Source organism: Sorghum bicolor, chromosome 2, assembly GCF_000003195.3.
Source record: "Sorghum bicolor cultivar BTx623 chromosome 2, Sorghum_bicolor_NCBIv3, whole genome shotgun sequence".
NCBI lineage: Eukaryota > Viridiplantae > Streptophyta > Magnoliopsida > Poales > Poaceae > Sorghum > Sorghum bicolor.
In genome coordinates, this window is record NC_012871.2 from 9,987,907 (window position 1) to 10,015,146 (window position 27,240).

Sequence of the window (27,240 nt, forward strand, 5' to 3'; positions counted from 1 at the left end):
AATCTGCTAATTCAGTTATTCTTGCAAGAACAAAACACATTGACAGTTCGAGTGAGGGTAGCAAGAAAATTGCTGGAGGTTAAACTTATATCCTTTGAAAATCAAATTGCCAATGGTTTCACTAAGACCACTATATATTAGTTCCATTATGAGAAAAATTTTAGAAGCAATCTCAACTTAGGGAAGTTGTGGTTGAGGGGGCATGTAAATAGAAAGTATCATTTGCATGACACAATCTGATGTTGATTGGTATAATGTTTAGATATAGATAGTAAATATCATTTTATATATATCAATCATTGTGTTGCATAATTGGTAGAAAAAATCAATCAATCTTAAAATTTGTCTTTTCCATGTAATGCCACATGAAGGGTTATTCTTGACTTTATAAACAAACTCAATGGCCTCCTAAGGGAGGTGAGAATGCTTACATTAACATCTTGTTCATCAACAACGTGGCTGAAACAATGTAACTGATGCTGTGTGCTGACATGCAGAGGGCAGGATATTCTCTTACATTTTCTAAAATATGATGTGATGTGGACGGCAGCGTTGAACAAATTAACCTGATCCAACATTGCACGAGCAATTAGGGGAGTAACCATTCCTGGGAGGAGGCCTGGTTCTGAGCAGAGGGTTCCTGTCAAAGAAATTTGAGGGCCGCAGCTCAAACGCACCGCTCACCGTCGGCATCACCGGGAAGTCCTCCTGGTAGGGGATGTGGTGCAGGCCCACCGTGTACCACAGCACGATGTCCTCGTCCATTATCCTCCTGTTGCTCCTGCTCCAGGCGGCCAAGTTGTCGTCTCCGGTGCTCTGCTCCGCATACAGCCCGGGCACCCACTTCTCCGACTTGTTGTAGGGCGTCACCCACACCTGCTTTTTGGCGTAGCTGGCACGGCGCTGCGGGTAGTCATCGTCGGCCAGCAGCGAGGCCGCCGTCGCACCTGCCGGGACAAGACGGTACCCGACCTCGTTGCCGACATTGGTTTTCTTGCCCGGGTTGATGAACAAGAGCTCTACCGGCAGAGCGCCATTTAACTTTGCCTGGCCGTCAACCTCGGTCTCCACCACCTCGCGGCGCACCGTCCAGTAGCTCTTCCTCGGCGTGTCTGCACCGCCGGTGGCAGGGTTCCCGGTGTTGCGCACTGGGGTGATGGTCTTCTTGACGAAGGAGTTCCTTGTGCCATCGACGTCGATGTCCAGGTGGTATGTGATGAAGTGGTCATGGTAGACGCCGACGGTGTTCTCCGCCACCAGCGTGCCGTGCGCGTCCTCCCTGATCTGCTCGACGCGCGTGTACGACGTCGCCTTCATCACCAGGATGCCGGTGAGGGATACCACACACTTGATGGTGCCGCTGGTTTTGAACTCCCAGTCTAGTATGTAGTCATAGTTCCCAATAGTGGCCACCATCCTGACCACTAATGTCACGTCCGGCCGGACCTCCTGTTCCGCGATCCCGGTGTGGCGCCACGCAATGTCGCCGGAGTAGCGCTCGAAGACGCAGATCACATCCTCGGCCTTTACAGGCCTGCCGTCTGGGTCGCTGTAATAGCCATCGAAGTAGACGGCGTTGCCCGCTGGGCAGTCGGCGCCGCGCTGGAGAGACGACGCCGAGACACCAAGGCCGTACCCGCCGGCGTCCAAGAACGTGTGGAAGTACCACTCCTCCTCTGGGTCCATGTAGGGCACGAAGATCTCCGACACGAAGCCGCGGTAGAGCACCCGTCGGCGATGGCCGGCGTCGATGTCCAACACTGAGGCGAGCGAGATGACCGTGCCGGCGCGCATGTCGAAGCCGATGTGCAACTCCCAGTTGGCCCATCTGCGAGTGGCTTTGAATGTCAAATTCTGTACTGTGATGGTCCATGTTACCACCACCAAACAATAAAGTCTCTAAATTTTTCATTTAATTTATTTGTTGTTGCATTTTTTTCTACAACGTGGCACGCTGTTGTTGTCCCTTTATAGACCAATCATATTACAAAAATTTAGTAAAATGTTCAGCATGGTAAAAACGGAGCAAGGTAGTGGAATGTTAATAATCTGTCATTCTGATTTTTTTTGCTCGCGGTCCTCCGTTAATGTTTAATCAGATACATTTCAATTTTTCACATGCAAAAATATGCAAATTTATTATCATATATGCAAAAAAATAGCATGCAAAATGAAAAGAAAAATAGCATGCAAGAAGAATTTCTTATCTTCCAAATTATCTGATTTAATTGCATTCCCAACTGAAATGAACAAAAGGCTCCGTGGTACAAGTTGGATATTGACATGAAATGACTAACCACGGTTTTATTAATGATTATTGGTACAAGTTGCATTGGGTTTCAACTTTGTTGGAGTCCTTCCAATCACAAGGGTACAATTAATCAAGAATTGGAGATATCATGGACAGCTAGCGTGCAATCCAACGTTAAACAATTTGACAAAGTTGGCCTCTACGTGCAAGGTCAACAACACGCGCTGAATAGTGGGCTGTACTGTTCCCATATAATACCATTTCACAAATCACATATTACTTAAATATTTTTCACTCAATGTTCCTTAAAGAGGTTGTTTTGTACAAGGCTTTGGGTCAAACAATAGGAATATAAATGCTGAATAACTTTTCAGTAGTAGATTTTCTAAAATACGAAGACAACCATACGAATAGATTTGTCTTGGAAAATACTTTCACAAAAAAATTACATATATCACTTTTCATAAATATTTTTATAAAAATAATAAATCACAGTTATGCTTTGGACACCGTGTCGCTATCTAAAATGACTTCTTTTAGGGCACTCACAATGCAGACTCTATCATAGAGTCTAAAGTTATTTATTACCTCGAACCATGTAGACTTGGAGTCTTATTTTTTCTACCTTTTTCTTCAAATATGCTGCCACATCAGCAAAATACCATAAATAATATGTAATTAAGTGTCTTGGACTCTGTGATAGAGTCTTGCATTGTGAGTGCCCTTAGGAACATGGAGAGAGGACTATCAGGGCACTCACAATGCAGACTATATTATGGAGTCTAAAGTTATTTATTACCTCGAACAATGTGGACTTAGAGTCTAAATAAGACTTGGAGTCTTATTTTTTCTATCTCTTTCTTCAATAAATACGGTGCCACATCAGCAAAATACCATAAATAATATGTAATTAATTGTCTTGAACTTTATGATAGAGTCTTGCATTGGGAGTGCCCTCATAGTCATGGTGCTAATGAATTATGTATACGGACGTACCTAACAAGGTGACCATCTACGCAGATGCCGCTCCCCTCCGGCTGCACCACCACGCCAGGCACCGTGTCCGGTCCGGTGAACGGCGGCCCGAGCTTGTCTGCCCGGTAGTCTGTCCCCTCCGCCTTGGGCACCGGCTTCACCACCCTGTCCTTGTACCCGACAATGGCGACCCGGTCGAGGTCCACCACCAGCGTCACGCCGTCCAGCGGCCGGGCAAAGACATTGGCCGTCGTCGTGGCATCACCATCCATATGACGCACGAAGCACTGCATCTTGGCCAGCCTAGCGCCACCGTATGTTGGCTCACCGTCGCCAAACCATCCCATGGAGAATAGCCCGCAGCCCACGTCGCCGGCGTTCAACCCGCGCCGCCGTAAGGATTCCACGAAGGGAGGGTACTGACAGCGCCGGCCCTACGATTTCGAGGGCCCTCTGGCGAGCTCGTCGCGATGGCCTCTCTAGTCTATAATATATAGGCTATTTTTGTTTATAAAGGGAAATCAATATTTAAAATTAATATGTCTGATAATTATCAATAGCGAGAAACAATGTAGATTAAAAAGCAATATATTTGTACTTTTAGAACTAATATGATTACCTTGAGAAAAAATAGAATTTCGTCATATTCATTGCTTTTTATATAAATAAATTTCTTCGGACATTTCTTGATGCAAAATCATCGAGAACGGTATTAAGATCAATAGTGTCCAAGATATCCCTTTCGATGGTGCACATAGCCAAACCATTTAACCTTTCTTGTGACATAGTCTCTTCTTGATTCTCAGGTGCATCTATAAGGTTCTCATCACGCTCAGGCACAGCGCTACTTGAAACTGAAAAAAACTTATCTAAAGCACCTTGTTGTGACTGCCGAAAGTGTTCTTCTTCGCAGCCCCCAACTCATATTTTTTAGGTAACATTCTCAAATTCTAACACTTTACCTAAATTAAAATAAAAATATGACTACATGAGTACCTGTGCAAAGTAATAGACAAAAATTGAACAAGAAAAAAAACTAGGGCATATAAAATTTGGCATGATCATATAAACTGAAAATATGAAACTGAATCAAATCAATATTCAATAAAGATCTGATTGGTGATTGCCTGATTGGCTGATTTGTTTGAAGTCCCTCGAGGCCTCGATGACTGCAGGTTTGTGGCCAGAGCAATGGCTGCGTGCCTACGTCTGCGTGCAGTGCCGTCAATCGGGAATTTGGCGAGACACCGCGAGTCCGTGTCTCTGGCTCTTTGCGACAGGCGTTGCGGCTGCTCGTTACCTGTAACTCAATACATATACAGAGAATAGAGATATACTAGTACTATACATATTTAGGCCCCCAAGGTGCAAGGGCCCATGGCCGGCGCACCTGCTGCCCCTCCCATAGGGCCGGCTCTGGGTACTGAGGCAGCAGCGCCGTCGCTGCTGCCTGGTCCTGAGAGGTGAGCATTGGGAAGCCAGGATCGTGGTGAATCGCATGTGAAAGGATGGAGGGTGCAGAGGCGTCGGTGACATCGACGATGAACTCGTGGGACTGGCCACCGGCTCGAGCGATGACGAATGCACGGCGACGCAGAGTGGGGGAGGAGGTGGTATCGGCGCCGGAGGCGTAGTAGGAGAGGACCTCTGGCTTGTCAGGCTCGTCGAGGCCGACGTAGTGGAAGTGTAGTGGGTGGGCTGGCACCGCTGGTGAGGCTAGCACTGCAGCGCGGACTGCGGTGAGCTCCGAGGCAGAGAGTGGGTCGAGCGGGTGAGGGCGGGAAGAGGCAGAATCTATGGTGGTGGCAGAGATGATGGCAATGACGAAGGACAGGATAATGGGAAACATTTTGGCCAACAAAGATGATTAGACGGCGTGAGGATCATCCGATCCGATGAAAAAGAGGCCGCGATGATTGGTTAGCTTATATAGAGATGAGCGTCCTGTGTGCTCATTTATGTGTTTAGACTTTAGACATGAGATAGTAGATCTCTTAAAATTTATACTTACATCAGATGAGATAAGATAGTATACACACGCGCGCGCGTACACACTATAGCACCTCCATCATTTAAAATACTGTTATTTTTAGTATACAAACGATCGGATAAGACATTAGGTGAAGATCCTCAATATGTTAAAGTCAAACAATCCCCAAAGTGAAAGGTCTTCTTTCCTTGTCTCTATATGCAGGCGTCTTCTAGTAGTTAATAAAGAATGAGAGCAAGTAGACCTACAGACGTTGCTATATATCAAGATAGCATTTTCTAGTCGGCAAGCAATCTCCTCCTTCACCGGCCACGACTTGCACTTGTATTCAACGGTCGCTAGAGAGTGAAAAGCGACCATGCTAAATTTTAAGATAAATTAAAAAAGAACATAAAAGACGCATGTATCCTTGTTTATATATATATCCAAATCAGACGCTATCATCTATGTGATTAATGGTGATTGGTTGATAAATAGAAACTATTTAATGCAAAAATAAGTTTTGTTGTCCACAATGCATTATATTGAAGACAAATCTTGAATGTTAGAATGCACTATACTACAGGATGGAGAGAGTATATATGGGTGCTTGCTACAAACTATACCAGAAAACAAAATTTGACTATTCATAGTTATGACTATTCAAGGCCTGTGATGGCTTAAGTGCTATAATACAAAATGAAGATTGACTATTCATAGTCATGGATTATGGCCATACATATGATTTTGTCTCTCCTAGCTACTATGGAAAAAAGATTATTTTCGAGATCGTTTGGTCAGAAGAAAAAGAAAATTAGGAAAACCTCGAACGTGCGCTCCCTATCTCGTTCAGTGCTTGATAATTACAATTTGTTGTTTGCACATGACATGGTAAGAATTAGTGTTTTGGTTTTCTCTCCCTTGCAGTTGAGGCATATATGGTAAAAATTATATCAAATCTATGAATGTACTAGGGTAAAGTAGGTATACTACCGGGCACTATAAATTTGGTATATGTTGCCTCCATCCAGGATCTTTTGAAAAAAACTTAATATCCAAATTCTATGAACTTAAAATGTATGTTTGGGTATACAAATAACCTGAATTAAGAATATTTCATCAGGTTTATATAGGGGAGAGTATACTCTGTAGCTAGCTACAAAATATGTTATTCTATAGCCACCTACATTTACGATAATTTTATATACTAATTTACGATAATATTTATACATATTTATGATAGTCAGGTTACTATAACACATGGGGATATTTACCGTAATGTTATAGTAAACCACTTAGTAAGGAGCTACTATAATTTTATAAATTTAATATAGTAATTATCGTAACTCAAAGTGGCTACAAAATAAGTTATTTTGTAGCTAGCTACAGAGTAATAGTTCTGAGTGTATATTCAGTAGATAGCTACAAAATAAGTTATTTTGTAGCCACTTCTATTTCCAATAATTTTATATACTAATTTACGATAATATGTATACATATTTACGATAGTTACATATTCTTGTCAGTTGAATTTTCAGTGGTAGAGTGCGAGGCGCTTGAACTCGATGTTCCGCACGTTTCTATGTCAAGGAATACATAATAACTTTGTATCCAATTGAAATCACAGTATCTAGCAACGAAATGTTACCAGTACTCGTTACGCTCGAAACTCCAAACTAGTATCTCGATGCATACCTGCAATACGGGTCCCCATAATTCTCTGTGTTTGGTTTTTAGCTCACAGCTGGTCAGATTCTCTGTAGCAGCAACTACTACGGAACTAGCAGCCAAGGTCATGCGTAAGTCAGGCACTCACTTTGTTCGGCGCAACCAGGTATGCACTACTATATATCCTGATGCATACCATTCCCACCATAACCGATGTTTGTATAAGTGCTGCAGGAATGAGATATAAGACGATCTCTGTATTTCATATAGATGGTTTGAAGTGTGGATCAAAGGCTACTCTTATATATATACACCACGTTTTTCACACTGTAAGTGTCTTCTGTTCGGTATGAACATATATAAGCAGTGATTCATATCCAGGCCGGGGCAGTTATATTCTTCACATGTAAATAAACTAAGTAAATATATCCGATGGATGCCATAGAAATTGTTTATTAGCTTAGTGTACTTGGTCTATATAAATCACATGCATCCTCTTACTTGACTCTGAGCCGGCGTCCATGCGGCATGCATGACGACGACATCACAGAGATGCGACGCTGCTGCAGGTGCAGTTTGGGTAGTTGTGAACTCGTGATTACCCGATTTGTTAAAGTTTACCGTCAATCATATTTAGTGTTTGACATATGCAGAGAGTATTAAATATGGATTATTTATGAAATTAAAAACACAACTGGAGAGTAATTTGAGAGATGAATCTTTTAAATCTAATTAGTTCATGATTAGATATTAATTATTAAATAAGATGAAACTGTTCCGGTATCTATTAAACTTTGTCATTGCTCGGCTCACCTGCGCCGTCAGCCTCAGTCTCGGCAACCTCCCCGGTGTTGCGCGCGGGGACCATGGTGTTCTCGACCAAGGAGTTGCTTGCTGCTGCCAGCCGTCCACGCCAAGGTCCAGATGGTACGTGACCAAAGAAACATCTCCGATCATACCCCCTAGTGCTCAACACTGGAGCGTCTACCCACTGCACTCAGAACCGCCCTTTTCAATTTTAAAGGGGCTGGTTGTTACGCGATGGATTTTATGATAAGGATGCAAACATCTGGCAATCTCCATGCTCGGCGTCCACTTCTCTTGAACGTTGGCAGTTCAAGATCTGCAGGCTCAAACAATATTTGAGAGGCTAGGCGAAGCACACTGCATGGTCTTACAGAAAAGAAAAAAAAAAGACTCTGCTAGATCGTTTAGAGAATCTTGATAAGAAAGCTGAGGGTAATCAGTTATCTGATCAAGAAATTAATCTTAAGCACTATCTAAAAGAGCGGTTAGTTAACCTTCTAAGAGAAGAGGAACTAAAATGGTATGAGCGAGCCAAAGTTAAAACCCTATTGGAGGGGGATGCTAACACTCGGTTCTTTCATCTAGTGGCCAATGGGAAACATCGTAAACAACGTATCTACATACTTGAAAATGATCAAGGTACCGTGGTTGGTGACATGTGTCTCAAAAGCCATATTACAAAATATTATAAGAATCTCTTTGGACCACCTCAATATTACGGGATCACTCTACTGGAAGATCACACCTTAGATTTCCCACAAGTATCCCCGGAAGAAAATGATATCCTAATTAGTCCATTCACCGAATCTGAGGTCAGGGATCCAGTCTTCCAAATGGAGCATAACAAAGCCCCAGGCCTAGATGGATTTCCTGTGGAATTCTATCAGGTGTTTTGGGAAGTTATCAAAGATGACCTTCTTCACCTATTTACTAATCTCCATAGGGAGGCTCTCGATCTATATTGCTTGAATTTTGGAATCATTACTTTAATTCCAAAAATTCAAAAGGCTACACAAATTCAGCAATATAGACCAATTTGTGTCCGCGATATGAGCTTCAAGATTTTCACCAAAGTGGGCACAAATAGGCTGAATATGATAGCCAAAATAGTGGTTGGCCCAACGCAGACTGCCTTCATGCCGGGCAGGAACATCATGGAAGGAGTAGTAATTTTACACGAAACTATTCATGAGCTACACACCAAGAAAAGAGAGTCATTTTCAAAATAGACTTCGAAAAGGCATATGATAAAGTGAAGTGGTCTTTCTTACAACAGACTTTATGTATGAAAGGTTTCTCCCCCACGTGGTGTAGGTGGGTTGAGAGCATGGTCACTGGGGGAAGTGTGGGAATCAAAGTCAATGATGTTATGGGCCCTTACTTCCAAACCAAACGTGGACTGAGGCAGGATGATCCTATGTCACCCATCTTATTTAACATTGTTGCTGATATGTTAGCTCTTCTTATTAGTAGAGCAAAAGCCGATGGTCAAATAAGAGGAGTCATCCCCCACCTTATTGATGATGGCCCATCGATCCTTGCAGATGACACCATTATATTTATAGATCATGACCCAGAACAAGCAAAGAATTTGAAACTTTTGCTTTGTGCTTTTGAACTATTATCTAGGCTTAAAATCAATTTCCACAAGAGTGAAATTTTATGCTATGGGGCAGCTAAAGAGATGGAGCACTACTAACTAGTCTATTTGGGTGTAATATAGGGGAATATCCCTTTAGGTATCTAGGGATTCCAATGCACCATAGACAGCTCCTGAATTCTGAATGGAGAAAGGTTGAAGAACAATTTCAACAGAAACTCTCTTGCTGGAAAGCAAAATACTTATCTTACGGGGGAAGGTTAGTTCTGCTTAACTCTATCTTAAGCAGCCTACCCATGTTCATGATGTCTTTCTTCGAGATTCCTAAAGGAGTATTTGAAAACCTTGATCATTTTACATCAAGGTTCTTCTGGAAAGGAACTACAAATAAACGTAAATATAAACTAGCCACATGGGATATCTTATGTCGTCGAAAGGAACAAGCGGGTCTAGGTATATTAGATTTACAACTCCAAAATAAATGTTTACTGGCAAAATGGTTGGTAAATCTACTAAACACTGAGGGCATGTGGCAGTCCCTCTTAACAAATAAATACCTACAAAAACCCTCACTCAAGTGACAGCTAAACCCAATGACTCACATTTTTGGAGAGGTCTCATGCGCATCAAAGATGAGGTGCTGGCTAAAGGTTCCTTCGACGTTAAAGATGGGACCAAGACGAGGTTCTGGGACGATACATGGGTAGGTGACAAGCCTCTAAAAGTTAAATATCCTTCTCTTTATAATATAGTGCGGGATCGTCATGCAACTGTTTCAAAGGTATTGATCAATAGACCCCTAAATATCTCTTTTCGTAGGGCTCTGGTGGACAGAAAACTTTTAGAATGGCTGAACTTAGTAGCACAAATTTCTAATATTGAATTGGTGGATGGATCATATTATTTTAAATGGAACCTAACCAAATCTGGGTTATTTTCCATATGTTCATTGTATCTCTATCTCATTGATACACCACTACCTTTTCTTCATAGGAAGCTCTGGAAGATAAAAATTCCTCTAAAGATCAAAATCTTTCTTTGGTTCCTACAGAGGGGTGTTATCCTAACCAAAGACAACCTCGCTAGGAAGAACTGAAAAGGGAGCTAGAAGTGTTTCTGCTGTAATATGAATGAGACAATCCAATACTTATTCATCGATTGTCCATTTGCCAAAATGATTTGGAGGATTATTTTCTATGCTACTAACCTACCTCAACCAAGATTTATCGACCACATGTTTGGTACATGGCTTCGTAATCAACATAAGCGGATTAGAGGCATGATCTGGGTGGGGGTGGCTGCCATGTGCTTGGCTATCTAGAGATGCCGGAATGATGACATTTTTAACAAAATCAAATATAACTCTCTTATGCAGGTTATTTTCAGGGGAGCGTTTTGGCTCCGCTTCAAGACCCCGCTGCAGCGTGATGAGCAAGCCAAGGACATCCTCTCTTCCATGAACAAGACATTGGAGATTATTGCTTTAGAAATCTCTAATAAAGGATGAAAACATTTTTATTGTTTACTTTAGTCTCTTGGTCTATGTAAAAGACCAGTGGCTTGCTTTCTCTTTTTTATGCAAGACTTGTAATAATTGGCTGTGTACATCCTCAGATGTAGAGGTCGGATATTTATATATATCCCTTATCTAAAAAAAGTGGTCGTGGTAGACGCCCACTGTGTTCTCGGCAACCAGCGTGTCTCCTGTAGCAAGAAAAGATAACTCAACTGACCTTGTTCGCTTATCTTATAAATTATACTTTTTTCTACCAGCTAGAAGTGTTTTTCATAACAACTCAGTAAGCCATAACTTTTCAAATAAACGAACAAGCTCAACCGAACAGAGCTACTGGAAGGGTGTGCTGCTCCTGCAAGTAGCCTGCTGAGCTCGTTCAACAAAGGCCTGGTTTGGTTCGCTGCAATAAACTTTGACTCCTGTCGCATCAAATGTTTAGATACATCAATGAAGTGTTAAATATAGATTATTTATGAGACAAAATTTTTAAGTCTAAATAGTTTATGACTAAAGACTAATTGTCAAATAAAATAAAAATATTATAGTATATATTAAACTTTAACACCTCTAAGCAAACAGGGAAAAAAAAAGAAAAGAAAAATGCAACCACAGCTGCACCAGGCTGACCACCGACGAACACCTGCTGAGGCTGGGAGCGCACAGGTCTGAGAAGCTTCGGGAGACGAGAACAGAGGAAACACGGAACTAGAGGGAGTCAGGCAAGGGCTGCGCTGCCATTGAATCTAAAGTTTAAAATAGCGAATTATTAAAAATAGCTGTAACTTTTTTTAGCAGTTATGCAGTTATAGCGATACTTTAAGCAGTGCTATGACAGATAGTATTTTATAAAAAATATGAAAAACACGAGTAATTAATAAAAAAGACATAGTAAATATGAATTTCGAAGAATAAAAATATGTCTAAAAAATCTAGGTAACATAAAAATGTTCCAGGCAATGAGTGAAGCATGGGTCTGCTCCTGCCCAAGAAAAACAGCGCCGGCGGCTTGGTGCTCTCGACCGAGAGGCAGAGGATCAAACGCAGCTGCAGGGTGGAGTAGGGTTTACTCAGCTACGAACACCCGGCACCAGTAGGCTTGAGAGTGACCACAAGAGCACCCTCGACTCAGAACAGGCACGCAAGAACAGAGGACCGAGCTGAGAACTTTTGAAAAATCACGGAACTCGCAAGAAACAACACCCCATGATCTCAATCTTTGCACAGCGATTCACGATAGCAACAGAAAGCTACTCCTAGGATATCATGGCTCAAGATAAACTATGGCTCCGTGAACCCATGAAATTCAAGCAAGAACAAGAAGAGCAAAACAGGAACAATGACACAACAGAATGAAAAACAGATACGGTAAAAAAAATCGCAGAGTACCAAAGGAAGATTTGGGCTTTGATTCTCACTCTAAATCTCAGCAAATTCACACCTCAGATCTTAGATTTTTTTTACCACTCTAGAAAGACTAAGGCATGAGAAAAACCTACACGACACGTGTCATCGCCGTCCTCGAACGGCCAGCTTCCTAAGTTTTTCTGAGCCTCGCTCGACTCGCACGTTCGCCGTCTTGACTCGGTCAACCTAGTCACTCTCATGTACACTCGCAGTTGTTGATGTCCCAGATGTCAGTTGCCGCGGCTGGTCATCCTGTCTCCTGATCCCTCGGTCCAAGCATCACGTCTGTCCGTCACTGCTTCGAGTCCATCGGTACGACACGTCTCTACTTGACCTTCTCCTCACCGTCGACCATCACCTCAGAGCTTTCACACCTGCACATCACAAGCCAAGAGACATGTTGCATAACCCAACTCATGCAAACTCAACCTAGGTAGTGGATCACATTGATAATCACTCATCACAAATTGAACACAAATATCAATCTTGTATTCGCACAATTAATGATTGTTCTTCCTCCACCCAACCTTTCCAACTTCCGCGTCAGTGCGTCAGCGATAGCGCATCGCTGTCGAGTTTCCGCACATCGAGACTGTTGATTCGGTACTACTGAAGTTAGGAATCCCAGTTTATTCCCCTAATCTACAATTGTGAGATGTTTGCGACTTATGTTTTTTTATCTTTTTTCAGATTTGATGAGTGATTCCATCAGGAGATGTTTGGATTTCCACTGGAGTACGGGCACTCTTTGGCTCCCCTGTTATATATATATGGCAATCATACAGATATGAACTCCGTGGTTGTCTCCATGATTTATCAGCAGCTTACTATGCTGAAAATCATGGTATTCCTAGCGCTTGCATCTCTTTATTTTTCCGACTACAGCTTCCAAATAAGGCCCTGTTTGGTTCCATGTGTTTTATTTTAACAACCGTCACATCGAATGTTTAAACAAATGCATGAAGTAATAAATATATATTATTTATAAAATTTAAAACAAAGCTAGAGGATAATTTACGAGACGGATATTTTGAGCCTAATTGGTCTATGACTGGACACTAATTGTCAAAGAAAACGAAAATACTACAGTACCTGTTAAATATTAACACCCCAACCAACACACCTTATAAGATAGGCATATGCCTTCTGACCCGTGCCACACACGACGACCGCGCCATGTCCCTTCCTTATAACAAATATCTGCGATCAAAGTCCTTAATTCATGCTCAATGTAAAAAACTAGGGAATTACATCTTTAGTCTAGTCATATGAAGGTCGAGCCAGATATTTGCATTGAATCCTTTGTGGTGAAACATGCATCACTGAAATAGGGAATTCATCCTTTTTAGTACAAATGGTTAGGAAACATAACTTTCCAAGAACAATACTCTTGCCTATACAATATAGCCTGACTTAAACAGGTCACTGTATCTGAAATCCATCCTCATATGGTCTACCACCACTATTGCAATAACCAACTGCCCCGAAAGATCCATTTATTGGGGCCTGTTATAGATCCATAAACGAGCTCCATTTTCAGGAGTGCTGTAATCGGTGTTATGAATTTTCCCTGAAAATATATCCATTTCTGAGTGCTGTCAAAAACAGCAAAAGCTTCTAGAAATCAATTTATAATAGTAGAAACTTGTTGTCTTCCCTTCAGTGCTGCAACAGGCTAACAACCACAGCTGTTTTTTCTAATTCAATAGCAATAGGAGCAGCTTTGTGAATTTCCTTCTTTTGTGAGAACACTATTTGAGTAATTCTTGGCTCATCATTGAAGGATTAATTTATTTCCTTTACATGATGAAAGTAAACTAGCTTCCTCAATTGATAGAATTTCTTTGATGTTTCGCTTTGCAGCTAGCAGCCAGACTGCCATAACTCACAGTTAAACTATTGAAATTTTTTTATAAATTGTCGTTTCGCTTTGGAAATAATTTAACGTAGTCCAAATCGTGTGTAGGATCATTAGCCACAATATAAGTGCATTAGGCAACATTTGGGATGCAAGCTAAGATCTTGTACAGATTTTATTTTTGGCTCTCGTTCACCCCCCCTTTAGTCGCATATTTGGTCCATGTTCAAATTAAAGGCCGTTCAGTTTCAGCATAGTCTCAACGAACCTCTTGACAAGCAGTGCGTAATACTGTAAGACTGTAGCATCAAAACTCTGCCATGAATCGATCACCGACTAGGAGTACCTCACTCTATCACCACCCTGGCAAATGAAACTGATGATGGCACAGGCAGATTTGGTGGACCATCCTAGCGAGTCGATGCTTCGCTAGTAGGCGGACCATCCATACTCAGCTGGTGGGAGCATTAATGGCGACGAAGATGGCATGGGGATAAGAAGAGAGGCACAGACACCCTGTTGGCCTTGGTGGCTTGGGAAATCTGGAAGGAGAGCAATGTCAGGAGGTTCCTGTTAGGCACTGGTTTCCTTTTGCCTCATATTCCCATGTTACCGGCAGCTGAACTAATATTCCCTCACTTTTCATGCTCATGGTAAGCTAGGAGTACTACCCCTAATGTTTGGTGCCAAACGACCGTGACGAAGTAGCACAATATATAATATGTGGCAATGATAACTGATATTTGGTGGCTGCATATATATAAATTTGATGCGAACGCAAAGCATTGTGATATGGTAACATAGAACAGGCAATAAAGCATCACCTATATATAGAGCGAGCCCTAGCTAGCGACCTTTTTATTTCATTTTTTAACATTTCCCTGCTTCCAAAAAGACATCTGGTGCCACATAATCCTCTTGTCAAGAATCATTTAATGGTAGGATGGTTTCTCTTCTTGAAAGCACATGTCGTGCCGCACTGCTACATATATAGCGGCATATCAGCCAAATTGGCCTTTCGTGGTTACATGGGATTTCTGATATACCCCAGTCCCAAAAATAATCTGTAAATTAAAATAAACTTCTTTGGCACCAAAATTACCGATCACACTGCAAGATCCGAAATTGGCTTTAATTACCTAATTTCGATTGGGCAGTGAGCAATCAGCACTGTTGCCCTTGGCACTTCACTATCGATTACTCTCCCGTGCCAGCTGTCCATACGTTGTCAGATAACTCTAGCTAGATCTCGTTTGGCCAATGTGACGTGGCAGGAAACACAAATGGCTGGCAAATAGTGGGCCTTTCGGATTGGTTGGTTCGTGAATCATAAGGGCACTCACAGTGCAAGACTCTATCACAGAGTCCAAGACACTTCATTACATATTATTTTTGGTATTTTTGCTGATGTGTCAGCATATTTATTGAAGAAAGAGGTAAAAAAAAAAGACTCCAAGTCTTATTTAGACTCCAAGTCCACATTGTTCGAGATAATAAATAACTTTAGACTCCATGATAGAGTCTCCATTGTGAGTGCCCTAATAGGCGTGAAGAATGTGCGAGGGTCCATAGAGATATAGAGTAGCGACTGTGAGTAGTAGTACCATAATGAACAACTGAATTTGATAAACAGTGAGAGGAAATGTTCTCTGTTTCTCTTCGTCTCTATTTTGACCACCAACACTTTGTTTTACAGTTGATTTAGTGGTTCACGCATCAACTTACTTTGTACATCAAATTATGAATCAAAACTTCAAACTACTGATTCTTGTTCCAACCACACTTCTTGGTTGAATTTTAGCCAGCATTCAAATGTGGCTGTGATTCCTATTCGGCTTGCAAGGATTCAGGTCTACGAGTAATGAAAGACAGTGACAGGGCCAGGGCACAAGGTTTGGTCATTAGTGTGTATTTCCGGTGTGTAGCACAAGGTTTGGTCATTAGCGGTCATTAGACAGGTTGTGTCCCATGCTAAATATATTGAATTTCGTTTAGCTAAAGTTAGATGTGTATTAGTATTTTTTACTTAAACAGATCTATTAACTATCAATATATGTGTTATGATTTCCTGGTCAGCTTATACATTTAAAGTGAAATTTTACAGTGCATGGAAATAGTGGGAGCCTTCCGTTTTGTTAGATTGGATGTTTTAAAAATAGGAAGAACCATATAGGAGGAACCTAAGTTGTGAGGCGGAATAAAAAATAGGTGAACACGGAACTAGTATCTAACTAAATTTGTCTCGGACGTCTTGTCTGAATCAAGAAAAAGGAACGGTTTCCCATCTAGCGTCTCGGATGTGCTTGGCAGAGCGACTCCCGTTTGTGGAAGTTTCAGGGAGTTAGAGATTCTATTAATAGAAGAGGATATCTAAATTAGCTACTTAATTTTTTGTTATGGAGAGATAGGAGAAGAGTTGGGCCGAGCTGAAGAAAAGGAGAAGAAAATGGTTTGCCTTTTTGTGAGTGCGATTCAAAGTCTTTTGAATTTTGTCCAGAGCTGAATACCACCATAGGTTCACAAAGAAGTCAACCAACAAACAAAACATTTTTGCTTGCACATGGTTGTCTTTAATTAATGCACAACAAAATAGTTAAAAAATAAATTTGGCTCCTATTCACAGGGTTAAAACTTTATTCGTCTTAGTTAAATCAAACTGTATTTCAAAATAAAAAAAGAAAATCAAATCTTAGGCACCAATTAGCTGGTCTACTTGAGGTTCCGGCTCCATACCATAGTGCCAGAGGAGCCAGAAATCGTGGCTTCTTGTGGCTGGAAGAGAGGTGAGTGAGATGGTACAACGAGCAGAGTCAGGCGGATCTGCATGTGCTCGCTCGGCACTGAGAGGTGCTGAGCTCCTGGAATCACGGCGAGCACCGGCTGGAAGGCGCTCAGAGCAGCAGCGTTGCTGCTATTTCTCCCGCACTAGCACTCGACGAACAGAGGAACCAAGAACGGGCAGCAAAGGAACAAGCGGTGGAATAGGAGTATTTTTTGAGACAGGCTTCTTATTTTTAACCACCTCCGCCGTAAGTCAATTTTGCGAGGTGGTTTGTCATGACCGCCTCGGTTAATAAAAAGTGACCGCCTTGGTTAATCCTAGGCATTAACTAAGAATGCCTTAACATAGTTTTTATGGAGTAGTGATTTTAGCTAATTTGGGCTAACTTTTGGCTCCAGCTATTAGTAAAATAGCCATGTGTATCTAAGCAAACCCTTCGAACAGTTTTTTATTCAAAATAAAAAATTAAACCTTAACTACTTGATAAAATGACCCTAAACATAGAATAATATTACATTTTGTGAACTCATGTAGGCTATTGAACTGATAGTGATCTCTATATATCCTTGTCGTTGAACTTTTAGTGGTAGAACATGAGGTGCTTGATGTACTCAATGTTCTGAATGTTACAGTTATTCAACATCAAAGAATACATAATAAATTTTTGTCCAGTTAAAATCTATGTCCAGCAGTGGAATGTTATCAGTACTTGTTACGCTCCAAACTAGAGGCATATCTACAGTAAGTGTCCTGTTGATTCTCTGTTTTAGTTTTTCAGCTCACATGTCATATTCTCTATAGCCAGCACCGAAGGTGGTGCGTTAGTCGAGTACTCAATTTGTTAGGCGGGACCAAATGTCCTCTGTAGGACACCAGAACTTGGTGTGTCTCTTGAGCCCTCACCGACAAAGCGAGGAAAGCACTTGGTTTCCTTGGTAGCGGAGCGGATGAGACAAATTGGCTATGTCGCGCTGATTACACAACAGTTGTGGTCATAGTAGGCACCACCAAATATCCCGATCCATCCCATGCCCACCATATGATCGAAACTTGGAGTGATCATGCATGATGATCAGCTTATTTGATGGAACTGACAACTAAGTACTGTTGTATATCATAGAGTATATAACTAAAACCCAGAAAATGCACCTTAGGTGAATTCGAGTGGGAAAATATCAGTTGTTTGTATATGCTGTAGGAATGAGAAATAAGACATATCTCTGTATTCCATATAGATGGTTTGAGGTATAGTTCAAATGATCTTACATATATATAGACCGAGTTTTTCACAATGTATCTGTCTTTTGTTTGGTAAGCAGTGATTTCGAATCCATGGGCGGTCATATTCTTCACATGTCATTCAGTTATTATTGACTGTCATAAAGACTGTAAATAAATCTGATGCATGCCTTACAAATGTTCATTAACTTTCATCTATAAATAAGTCATCTGCTTACATTACCTCTAATTGCTGTGTCACACCGATGATACAACACTGTAGCTATAGTAGGCACGGCACCAAATATCCTGACGTATCCTACTCCTGCCACCTAACAGTGGACACCAGAACTTGGCATGATCATCATATCAATGCTTGATGATCTGCTTATTTGACCGAACTGAGTGCTTTATATTACTGAGCTCACAAAATCTGCCTAGCTAGGGTTTATTATAGTGGGAACTATGGCGAGCAAAAAGTATGGCGAGCAAACTATGACTGCATGGCTATTACTGAGTGCTTCTGCAAACTATTACTGCAAACTATGACTGCCAATATGACTGCATGGCCAGCTGAGCCACTTTGGCGAACACTGTAACTATGACTGCAAACTATTACTGAGTGCTTCTGCAAGAGTGCAAACTATGGCGAGCAAAAAGTATGTTCCACGCTGCCAATATGACTGCATGGCCAGCTGAGCGACTTTGACAGCTGGATTTGTCGAGGTGGGTACTACTAGCTACAGTCCCTGATGCATCCCAAACCCAATCCTATTTCAGTCGCGAGCATGAGCAGCTTATCCTGATATGTAGGTGGATTTCTCTCTAGTGTATGAAATCTTGATTTGGCACACCACTCTAGGACCACGAAGCATGAATGAATTGTCAAATAGACAATCCCAGGCATATATATTATACAATGGCTTTATAGCTCATCAGTGTCTGGTTGGGTGTAGATGGAGTCTACTATTTTGTAATGTTGGCTGCTGGTGCTCATATATAGTAGTTGATAGCATTAAATTAAAGGGTTCAGCTAGTTTCTGTGAATTCTGTGGACACAGTTATAAAGCCCAACTGAAGCCGCATGACTCGATTCTATCAATCAAACAACCAAAAGTGTGATATCTAATAAAACATTTCCTATTATATTAATAGTAGGTTATTGTATGCAAAATTGCAAATTAATGTCTACAATTATTGATGAATTTTGTTGAGTTGTTTCATAAGCTGACATCATCTTTTGTCTTAGTTTGCTATTCACCAATTACGGCATCTGAGCACACCTTATTATAGATCAATTTTATGATCTTGCAAAGTCAGCTTACCAACGATACATCAGTAGAACAATAGCAAAAATGATTATTGGGGATAAAAACACTTCAATTAAATTGATTATTTCTCGAATGCCACCAAGGAATTCAGTTAACTGGTACCATACAGTGATGAAGCTTTTTGTATAGTATGACAGCAATGTGCCATGCTGATCAAGTTCAAAAAATATAATATTTCAATCAAACAAAAAACTTAGGAACGTCAATAAGGGTGCCGAGGAGTGTTGTTTTTGTTACCCGGGTGGCTTCCTTACCCATCAAGCCATACTTCGAGGACTGCCCAAAGTTGCTCTAATAAATTATTGTCTGGCCAAGCATATTATGTTTCATTTCGCATGAGATATTTCTTCCATTGACATGAAATGAGCACTCGGCAGTTGCACTAGACGGATGCAGAAAACAAAATTTCTGAACATTATTCTTTTCAAGTACTGCACCTGCGCTACAATTTTTAGGTATCTGATTGTATTTCCGCACTTCAGTGCCAAGATCATCACGGCCACTACTTTTTTGTTCTTGCAATCTGTACTAATACTACTCAATTGCAATCTAGTTACTTTACTGTGCAGGCTCCAGCAAATGTGAGCAACCTGCATGCTCTAATGCCGTAATGTCCTGCAGTCGATTGCAGCGTCAAAAGCAGAGTTCCACAAACCTCTATTGTCTTGGATGCATCAAAATCAATAACATTTTTGCATTTCTTTCAGTGGTATATGCAAATCACGGTAATAAAGAAACTGATAAACCATGAGTCCTACTTGCATCCACGGTAGAGTACACAAATTGTGACGTCCCTGACAAAATTTGACCTACAACACAAACCTTGAGAAGGTACTTACTATAGAGATATCACTACCGCCAGCAAAAATTTATACTTGCCTCCTATAAGAAAGATGGATAGGCACAATCAGACTATTTTCTCAACCCCTCAAAGGAAAGACTATTTCCTCGACATATAATACATACTTTACACAAATTGTTTGCAACAGCGTGGATGGCCATGAATATTTTTGTGCCCAGTGTTGAACAAATCTTGATGGAGATCACCAGCTGTTCAAGGAGTGCCCTTCGGTGAGCAGCTGGTGCACTTCGGTCGCGGTACACCTGAACCTAGAGAATTTTTGCCTCTCTTCAAATCTGGACGACTGGTACGTCAGCCTGTGCTCTTCTGGGTCAGGTGCATCTTTGTGGAGAGGGGTCTAGCCACTTAGCTGTCTTAGTGTGTTGGTGAACAGTGGGGAAAGAATGTGATCTGTTTTTGTTTTCTTCCTTTTCGCTCTCCTAGCTAGTGGTCTGCTGGGAACTGCTGTTGTTTTGTGTAAAAATTTGTTGGTCCAAACTCTGTATGGTGCAAACCACATCTCTGCACAAATCCGAGGAAGAACAACATCTTTGAAAAAAATGTATAGTACAATCCACCGCCAAAATCCACCAACTAGCGACTGTACTCTAGTGACCTCCGTTCCAAAAGCAACCGTCAAGCTTCGAGTCGAGATGGATAACATTTGTGATTACAATGTCTCACTACTGGAAACTAAGATTCTCCTGTCTGTGGTAGACTAACCGACAAGAAAATTATGACTTTTCCTGTCGGGTTCTAGATACCGACAGAAAAATATGAAAACCGACAAGGTGTATCATTTTTTCTGTATTTAATTTTCTTGTGTGTCTGCATTTGACCGACAGAAAAATACAGTTCGACCTGGTTTGCTGACTGACTCGTGCAGCCAACTTGGGCTTGGGCTACGTTGGCCTTTTTGCCGACCCAAGAACGTGTGGCTTGTTCCGAGGACATATAAAATCAGCGCCCCAAACTCTAGCGCGCATACTCCGTGAGTCCTTCGCATTCTCTACCACCCGTTCACTATTCTGGCACTCAATAGGCAGTGGCACCCTCCCTTCCTCGGTCACCCGGCGGCGACGCCCTCCCTTCCTTGGCCCCAAGTAGTGGCGCACTACGCTAGGTCAACAAGATAGTGGATCTGTGTCTCCCCGCAACGGTGCGACCACGAGCGGCGGCGCGGGAGGCTAGGGTCGCGACGACGGCAGATCTGGCACCCTCGGCACGTCTCCACCTCGTTCCGGGCCATGCTAACCCTGCCCTTCAGCTCAAGGAATGCTATAGTGGTGGGCTGCGAGCAGTCCTCTCTGGCGCCATAGGCAGGGTGGCTTATGGCGAGTAGCTCATCTCTCCAGCGCCGGCCTCTCATCCCTGTAAGTTCTCCATCTCCTTCTCTTGATTTCATATTTCCTGATCTGATGTCTCTGATTTTTGCTGTTCACATGGTCTGTGTACTGATGACTTCTGCAAGCAGATGTCCGAGCTCATTGTTAGCACGGTGAAGCCCACTCTATTCAACACAGGTAAAGATCTGGTCCCCTAGATCCAATCATGACTTTTTTGGTCTCCATTACCATTTGCATTATGAGCATCAACAGAACATGCATCTAGTCGAGCAACTCCAGCAGTAGCCCCCAAAAAACAAGGCCCCTACTTTTAATTTGGGTGCTCCCCATACTTTTTGGTGCTCTAGTTTTTTGCCTTAACTCCAACAGCAGCATCCAAATTTGGGCGCCTAAACCTATTCTGATGGAGAATGATAGAAGGGACCCACTCATTATTATTATTTTCTTCTTCCTCTTTTTTCTTTCTTTGGGCGCGGACACAATTGGAGGATTGATCCGACAACCCTATGGTGTTGTGCATGTGCAAGAGAAGAGAGAGAGGGAGCGCGCGCTGGGGCTAGAACATGTGATGGAGGATGGGGGTTGTCCTGGGGGAGGAATATGGGTGCCCACCCAAATATGGGGTCTAGAGTAGGGGCCCTGCTGGAGTAATATTTTTAGCCTGAGCACCCATATTTAGCTATTGGTGCTTAAGTAGGGGCTCTACTGGAGTTGCTCTTTGTCGCTTGTGAATCAAGTTACTATGCGGCCAACAAAGATAGAACCATGCAGTCGAGAGGTCAAACAATGCACACTCCCTTGACAATCCTTGAACTCAACAACTTGACTGTGGAAGGGGTGGGTCTCGGTCATGGATGTCATTGCAAGCAAGACGACAATCCTCCCTGCTTCGGTTTTCTCCTGATCGGCCATGGCAATGGATCTCCCCAACCTTGATCCAAGGTTAGGAAGGGTAGTGGAAGTAGAAATCAAGCAGCGCTTCAATCTACCGGGTGCTTCATCTTCCTACAAGCCTAACCCTGAGGCAGTTCGGTTATGGGACCCTAATTTTGCTCGGGCCAAAGATTTCTTACAGTCACCTGCTTGGAACCTCTTCTCTGATATCGAAGAAGTCTCTGAAGGGGTCTAAGTTGGACCTATAGCAAAAGGCTAGCCAACAACACCTTCCAATAGTCAAAAGATAGATAATTGAATAAATGTTCTCGAATATGACCTGGGTGCCACTATTTCTGATCATCACCTCATAGAGGATTTAATTTGGATTTCTTTCAAAGATAGACTTGGGGTGTCTTCCTTCACTAGTATTCATTTTAACCTGCACCAACTTTTGGATAATTCTACTGACCTTTCAAGTTTGTGTAGCCCTTTTACAGTGCATGAGATTGATCAAGTGGTGAACTCTTTACCTACAGACAAAGCTCCTAGGCCTGATGGCTTTAACATAGACATTGTAGAGAAGTGTTGGCCCATTGTTTGTGAGGACTTCTACAATCTTTGTAATGCTTTTCATGATGGGAACATTTGTTGGTAGAGTACAAATGGTTCTTTAATTACTTTGTTTCCCAAACATGATAATACTATAAAGATAACTGATTTCAGGCCAATTTCACTCCTTAACACCTCAGTCAAGATTCTTACAAAAATGTTGGCCAATATACTTCAGTTATGTCTGCCATTTTTTATTCACAAAAATCAATATGGATTTATAATAGCAAGATCCATACAAGATTGTTTGGCCTGGTCTCTGGAGTATGCACACCAATGTCATCACTCAAGAAAGGAGATTATTATTCTAAAGTTGGATTTTGAGAAAGCTTTTTACAAAGAAGAACATCAGCTTATCCTCAAGATTATGGAACACAAAGGCTTTCCTGCAAAGTGGCTACATTGGATCCATTTGATTTTTAACTCAGGAACTTCAATTGTTCTTTTAAATGGAGTCCCAGGGAAAATCTTCCATTGTAAGAGGGGTGTTCGGCAAGGAGACCCCCTTTCCCCTTTACTTTTCATTCTTGCAGCATATTATTTCCAGACTCTATTGAATGCAGCAAGAGATAGAGGTCTTCATTCACTTCCAGTGCACACCAGACAAAACCAAGGCTTCCCAGTGCTCCACTATGTTGATGACACTCTAATTTTCATGGAAGGAGATGCTAGGAAATTCTTCTTCCTAAAAGCTCTTCTAAACTCTTTTGCTGAATCAACAGGGCTCAGAGTCAATTACAGCAAGTCTATGATGGTACCTATTAATGTTGAAGAAAGTAAATTTGAAGTTCTAGCAAACACTTTTGGATGTTCAAAAGGGTCACTACCTTTCACATACCTTGGTTTTCCTATGAGCCTGACTAAGCCAACAGTGGCTGATTTTTGGCCCCTTGTCAACCGATGTGAAAGGCGTCTGTCATGCATTTCATCTCTTCTGAACCAAGCAAGTAGACTTCAGCTAACAAATGCAGTCTTTTCAGCTCTACCTACCTTTGCTATGTGTGCATTTATCTTGCCTAAAACACTCATAAAGCAGATAGATAAGTTTCGTAAGCATTGCCTATGGAGGGGTTTTGATCCAAATAATAGAACTCCTCCCAAAGCAGCTTGGACTCTGGTCTGTGACCTGAAAGAGAATGGAGGTTTAGGTGTGTAAGCCTTCTCCTGAAACATCTGCATAAATTCTTTAATAGATTGGACATCCCCTAGGTACATCTCATCTGGAACAAGTTTTATACAAATGGTCGGCTTCCAAGTATTTCTTGAGTTGGATCCTTTTGGTGGCGTGACATTTTAAATCTCATTAACACTTACAAGAAGCTGACTACTATCGCAGTTGGGAATGGATCCTTTTGTTTTTTCTGGACAGATCATTGGATTAATCCAACTTTGCAAGACTCTTTCCCTGAACTCCATTCTTATGCTATAAGCAAAGTAATCTCGAAGAAATAAATTTGTCAATCTACATCTTTACAGGATCACTTCTTCTTGCCAATGTCTACTGAAGCTGCCCAACAATTTCAGTCTTTGCAGAGTTGTTCCAAATTCACTTCACGATATTGGCCGGGCTTCTGACGGAGCGAAGCGAAGGCTCGTCGCCGGAGGCTTGGGCCGGAGGCTTGGACCGTATGGTATATATACCCTTGCTAGGGTTTCATGGAGACTTGATTCTCTTGTAAGCTGCCATAGGCGTGTAACCCAAAACTCTTGAGATAGTGAGATTGTTGTCGGCTGGTGCCCATGGTTTTTCCCCATCGCATTGAAGGGGTTCTCCACGTAAATCATGTGTCTTCGCTGTGTTTGATTTTTGTTTACTTCATATTACTATACGTCGTTCATAACAAGTGGTACCAGAGCTTTGGTTGCTGTTAGGGTTCATGACGACGTCGATGAAGTTCGATCTTCCGCTGCTGAACTACGACACGCGGTTCTCGCTATGGCAAGTCAAGATGCGGGGGATTCTAGCGTAGACCAATGACTATGATCAGGCGTTGGACAGTTTCAGCAAGAGGAAGGCTGAGTGGACTGCTGAGGAGACTCGCAAGGATCAGAAGGCGCTCGCCCTAATTCAGTTATATCTTCATAATGATATTTTGTAGGAGTGTTTGACGGAGAAAACTGCTGCAGAACTATGGACGAAACTGAAATCGATCTGTATGTCCAAGGATCTAACCAGTAAGATGCAGATGAAGATGAGGCTGTTCACTCTGAAGATGAAGGAGGAGGATTCGGTGATGACCCACCTCGCTCAATTCAAGAAGATCGTGGCCGACCTAGTGTCGATGGAGGTGAAGTATAGTGATGAGGACTTAGATCTTCTACTGTTATGTTCTTTGCCAAATTCGTATGCAAATTTTCATGACACCATACTTTTGAGCCCTGATTCACTAACTTCAAAGGAAGTTTATGAGGCTCTCCAGTCTAAGGAGAAGATGAAAGTCATGGTGCAGAATGATGTCACGTCGTCCTCAAAGGGCGAAGCTTTGCATGTGAGAGGTAGAAGTGAAAACATATCCTCAAATGGGAGAGGCCGTTCAAAGTCCAAGCCGCATGGTAATAAAAAGTTCTATGTTTATTGCAAGCTGAAAAATCATAATGTTGAGGATTGCAGAAAAGTACAGAATAAGGAGAAGAAAAACAAATTGGCTGGTAAGGTCTCTGTTGCTGCTGCTGCTGCTTCTGATGATGATTCTAGAGATTGTTTGGTAGTATTTGCTGGTTGTGTTGCTGGTCATGATGAATGGATTCTTGATTCCGCATGTTCGTTTCATATTTGCACTAACAGAAATTGGTTTAGTTCATATAAGTCTGTGCAGAAAGGGGATGTTGTGCGGATGGGAGATGATAACCCATGTGACATTGTGGGGATTGGATCAGTTCAGATCAAGACTGATGATGGCATGACACGCACGCTGAAAAACATCAGGTATATACCAGGGATGTCCAGAAATCTTATCTCATTGAGCACACTTGATGCAGAAGGTTACAAATATTCCAGTTCAGATGGCGTCCTAAAGGTATCGAAAGGTTCTCTTGTCTGCTTGAAAGGTGATCTTAATTCTGCAAAATTATATGTCTTTAGAGAGTGTACTTTACCTGGTTCTGATTCCACTGTTGCTGCTGTTACAAACGATGAACTTAGTAAAACTGACCTTTGGCACATGCGTTTGGGACATATGAGTCACCATGGTATGGCAGAATTGATGAAGAGAAACCTGCTGGATGGCTACACTTAGAGTAAAATCAAGTTTTGTGAGCATTGCATTTTCGGGAAGCATAAAAGGGTACATTTCAACACTTCTGTTCACACCACAAAAGGTACTCTTGATTATGTTCATACTGATTTATGGGGTCCTTCTAAGAAGCCCTCACTTGGTGGTGCTCGTTATATGCTTACAATTATTGATGATTACTCTAGAAGGGTTTGGCCTTATTTTCTGAAACATAAAGATGATACTTTTGCTGCTTTTAAGAACTGGAAAGTAATGATAGAAAGGCAAACTGAAAGGAAAGTAAAATTGCTTCGTACTGATAATGGTGGAGAATTTTGTTCGGATGCCTTTAATGATTATTGCAGACAGGAAGGCATTGTTAGGCATCACACCATACCCCATACTCCACAACAGAATGATGTCGCTGAACGTATAAACAGGACCATCATATCGAAGGCCCGCTGCATGCTGTCTAATGCAAGGATGAGCAAGCGTTTTTGGGCTGAAGCTGCTAATACTGCCTGCTACTTGATAAACAGGTCGCCTTCTATTCCACTAAATAAGAAAACTCCCATTGAGGTATGGTCTGATACACCTGCTGATTACTCACAGTTGAAAGTCTTTGGATGCACTGCTTATGCTCATGTTGATAATGGAAAATTAGAGCCTAGAGCTGTCAAGTGTCTTTTTCTTGGTAATAGTTCAGGAGTCAAAGGCTACAAATTGTGGAATCCTGAAACAGGAAAGACGTTTATGAGCAGAAATGTTGTATTCAATGAATCTGTGATGTTTACTAATAGTTTAACCTCACATCATGTTCCAGAAAAAGAGTTGCAGCGTATGCGCATGCAGGTGGAGCATGTTGATGATGATACAGGTGTGCAGGTGGAGCCTGTTGATGAGCATGATGACCATGCTAATAATGTTGCTAATGATGCTCATGATGATGTTCAGCAAACTCCTCCTATTTTGCAGCC

General features: G+C 41.8%; 2 protein-coding genes across 2 annotated transcripts; both read right to left on the reverse strand.

The window, feature by feature from the left end:
* LOC8081828 (primary amine oxidase 2) lies at positions 358-3,828 on the reverse strand. The gene is made up of 2 exons (XM_021452957.1): positions 3,248-3,828; positions 358-1,828 (listed from the first exon to the last, which is right to left on the reverse strand). The coding sequence occupies exons 1-2, from the start codon at positions 3,571-3,573 to the stop codon at positions 562-564; spliced, it is 1,593 nt and encodes a 530-aa protein (XP_021308632.1). The 5' UTR covers positions 3,574-3,828; the 3' UTR covers positions 358-561.
* Positions 4,304-5,155, reverse strand: LOC110432474 (primary amine oxidase 2-like). Its single transcript, XM_021452958.1, has one exon. The coding sequence runs from the start codon at positions 5,073-5,075 to the stop codon at positions 4,569-4,571; it is 507 nt and encodes a 168-aa protein (XP_021308633.1). The 5' UTR covers positions 5,076-5,155; the 3' UTR covers positions 4,304-4,568.